The following is a 3,839-nucleotide window of genomic DNA, read 5'->3' on the forward strand; positions in this document are numbered from 1 at the left end:
GATCCAACGGTCACCGCTCCCCCTTCATAATTTCAACGGCTCGAGATACGATGCTATATAAAAACAATTTGACGTCGTCGTCGCCATGGTAAAACTAAAACCCTCTCTCTCTCATTTCTCGAATTCTCTCTCACCATCATCATTTCTCATTTTCTCTCCCATTTTTTGTCAGAAATAATAAAAATCGTTTTTTTTCGTTTCTGTTGGGATCCTGCAACTCGAAGATCGGATCGAGCGCTCTCGCCAGCTCTCGAACCCTGAATCGTCGAGCTAGGTCGTCTCCGTCATTATTCTCTCTCCCCCTCCCAAACGTCGCCGTTTTCGTCGTCGTACGCGTTTTCCGGTGTCTGTTTGGTTTTGTTTCATGGAGAGAGAAGAGAGAAACGCGGAGGAGTCGTCGTCGTCGACTGTGATCATAGAAGCATCTGAATAACCACAAGGTCAGGATATATATATTCATCGTTTTTTCTTTTTTCTTTTTTTGGTTTATTAAGTCTTGAAATCTGAAAAAAGAGAGAGGGCTTGTTTTTACCTGGTGTGGATTTTTCCGGTTTCTGAGATCGGTTTCTGCTTTTACTCGGATCTAGAAAGATACCTAATACTCCAAAGATCTTTTTCTTTTGTTTTTTTGGTTGCGGTTGCATTTTTCGTGAGCATGAAGTTAACTCAGGCTAACACAGTGAGCTTGTTCTTGACGCTTATCTGGAAAATTGACAGAAATTAGCTCTCGGTTCATTGTTTTCTGTTCCACTGTCCCTCTCTCTCTCTCTAAGTGTAAAGGAAGCCATTGTTGTATTCTTGGCCGTATCTGCGATCTTTTCACCCGTCAGATTCAGAGATTCTGAAAATCGAAAACTCTGTTATTATTGTTTTGGTTTAATTCTAATGAAAATTATTATAAAGGGTTTGCTTTGGTTCGAAGGTACTGTGTTTGTGATAGGTATCAGGTCGGTTGTGTTATAATACCATTAGATTAAGAGAAGCCTCTTAATGGCAACACCTTCGTTTTGCTCTAAAACCCATGCCAAACAATTCAATGAAGCTTCCCTGAATCCCCTAAGCATTTGCCTCTCTCGTTTCAATGCTTCTTTTATTAAACCCAAAAAAAAAAAAAAAATCTATTTCTCTTTTGAGTTTATTTTGTCCTTGGTGCAAAGTCCATTTGTCTCTCTCTTGCATTTGTATCAAATTTATCAACATTGACTTGGATTGGTTTTTTAATCATTTTTTTTATATATACAGGTTTAATTTCTCTTGTGCAGCTGATTGATTAGTTTAAACAATCAAAAACAAAAACAAAGCGAAAAAATGTCGTCGTCAAATTCTCCGTGCGCAGCCTGCAAGTTTCTCAGGCGGAAATGCACCCAGGAGTGCGTGTTCGCGCCGTACTTCCCGCCGGACCAGCCCCAGAAATTCGCCAACGTTCACAAAGTGTTTGGCGCCAGCAATGTGGCCAAGATTCTTAACGAGTTGAGCGCCACGCAGCGCGAGGACGCGGTGAACTCCTTGGCCTACGAGGCCGAGGCTCGTCTCCGCGACCCCGTCTACGGCTGCGTGGGGCTCATTTCTATTCTTCAGCAGAGGCTGAAGCAAGTCCAGCTTGATCTCTACAATGCCAGGAAGGAGCTGGCTACTTACATGGGCCCGCAGGCCATGCTCTCCATTCTTCAGCCGGCTTCTTACATGGGCCCGCAGCAGATTCAGGGAGGCAACGCAGGGACTTCCTCGGCGGTTGTGCCGTACAACATGTCTCCGATGATGGGTATTTCGACGGGTGGTGGTTCTTCCGGTCAGTTAATGGTGAGAGAGCAGCAACAGCAGCAGCAGATGTTTGAGGCTCAGCAACTGTTGGCAGCGAGAGAGCAGCAGGAGATGTTGAGAAGCTTTGAGCAGAACAAACAGAGCCAAGAAGGTCATCATCAGCTGAGGTTTAACAGTGGGTTTGACTCGGTCACTGGAACTGGGTTGGCTCAGATGAGTCCTACTTCACCAGCAGCGGCTAATAATGCAAACATCCCACCTGCTTTGGCTCTGGGGTTTGATCACAGCCCTTATCAGATTCAGCAACAGCAACAAGAGCATCACCACCACCATCTCCAGCTACAGGCTTTGCTTCAGTCCCAGCAACAACAATCTCAGCAACCGCAGCAGCAACAACCACCGCAGCTGCTGCCGCATAAGGTGGAAGGCGAGGAGGGCAGAAGTAGGAGTGTGGGCCCGTCTTGCTAACGTCCACCTCCATTTTTTGCCCTTCCTCGCTTTTTCATTAAACAAAGCTTCATTCTGGGTATGCTTTCTTTTTCAGTTTTTTCTGCCTCTGCTTCTATTTTTCTATTAATTTCAGATATTTATTAATGGTGTAAATATGGGGTTTGTTTTATCATGAAAGAGGAAAAAATGGTGAAGAGGCAAAAACCTGCTGTTTATTGCATAGAGCAGAAGGGGAGGTGTGGAGAATTATTGTCTTTTCAGAGAGAATGGGATGTCCCCCCTCCCCTACTAGCTTCTTCTTCATCATTAACATAATAGCATCTGAGGGTTTCATTTGCAGCACAGTTTGGTTATATCCCTTTCTCCTCTTGATGAATATTTGCTTTGCCATAATGTTCATTGTCAGGAAAAATAAATACCCAGTGATGTGATGCTTTGGTTTGTTGAGATAATAGGACATATTTATGGTGATGGAGAGGAGAGGAGAGGGGGAGGGTCCGAATTGTGGAAATTAGAAAAACATGTCGTTATTGGGTTTGACTCATACTGCTAGCTACAGAATTATTGGACAAAATGAGGGTAGATGGAGTGGGTTTTTAAGGCAATCAGAGATCATCATGATCTCCTTCTGTGTACACTGACATTGTTCTTCCTCAGTATGTAAAAAGACAAACATGCCCTTGTTTCAATTTTGGCATCTGTTGCTTGGAAATCTTGATGATACAGAGTCAGTCTGTTGTATATTCTGGATTATTTCCATCTTTCAGATAACAGTTGGAACATCCTGCATTATGCTCTTTGTTGACTTTGGCTTTGCTTCTTTTGTTTCTCCACAGCTATGGAGAAAACAGTCATGTATTTCCCTTATTCTCGTTCATGTAGAATAGTAAGGAACAGAAAGTCAGAAACTATGGGGAACAAGCTAGCGATAGGGTTTTTCTAAGTTTTTGAAGGGATTGAGGGAAAGTTATGCTAAGTTTTTTTTTATTTTTGGTTTGATATAATTGTTTTCGTCAGACATAATTAAGGTTGCATTTAAAATTTACGATATGTTGATGATGGATATGTTTACCGTATACGTTTTCTTTTTATATATTTTCGACTAACAAAGTACAGTGTCCTTTTCTCGATAATGATATAAACTATGTTTTCTTGATTGTCTTGGATTATGCATTGAGTGAGACTATGATATGATCATATTAGTAGCGCATTGCTACTTAAAGTAAATAGAATAGTATCACACTGCTGCTAATTTATGAGTCCCCTTTCTTCTGTTTTCTTGTGCAGTTTATACGTAACTTCCCCCCTGCATACAACTGGACACAGTGAGAGCTAGAGACTTACAGAGGAGAGTTGGAGAGATTCAAATCTAAGGGTCCGATATCTGCATCAATTTTGAGTTTCTAAAGAGAATTAACTTGTGATTGGAGAGAGTCATTTCGAAGTTTAGGATCGATCTGCATTGATCTTCGAGTACAGTCTTGATTTTATCTTCTGGGATTAGTAGCATTCATAACTTGATCATCCTTTTTTGCAAAACATGTAAATCTGAACTAGCTACTTCGATCTCATGCTTCTTTTCATCTCACTCCACTGCTATCTAGTAATTAGCATCAGTAGTTTTTACT

At 41.6% G+C, this 3,839-nt stretch overlaps 1 protein-coding gene across 1 annotated transcript; it reads left to right on the top strand.

Annotated features, from left to right (window-relative positions):
- The first annotated feature begins 252 nt into the window (after positions 1–252).
- On the top strand, positions 253–3,839 carry LOC101303362 (LOB domain-containing protein 36-like). The gene is made up of 3 exons (XM_004288016.1): positions 253–440; positions 1,243–2,287; positions 3,499–3,839. The coding sequence occupies exon 2, from the start codon at positions 1,309–1,311 to the stop codon at positions 2,227–2,229; it is 921 nt and encodes a 306-aa protein (XP_004288064.1). The 5' UTR covers positions 253–440; positions 1,243–1,308; the 3' UTR covers positions 2,230–2,287; positions 3,499–3,839.

This window comes from Fragaria vesca, linkage group LG1 (genome assembly GCF_000184155.1).
Source record: "Fragaria vesca subsp. vesca linkage group LG1, FraVesHawaii_1.0, whole genome shotgun sequence".
Taxonomy (NCBI): Eukaryota; Viridiplantae; Streptophyta; class Magnoliopsida; order Rosales; family Rosaceae; genus Fragaria; species Fragaria vesca.

Coding starts and splice junctions, on each gene's coding strand:
- LOC101303362 (XM_004288016.1), top strand. CDS start 1,309: ATGTCGTCGTCAAATTCTCCGTGCGCAGCCTGCAAGTTTCTCAGGCGG.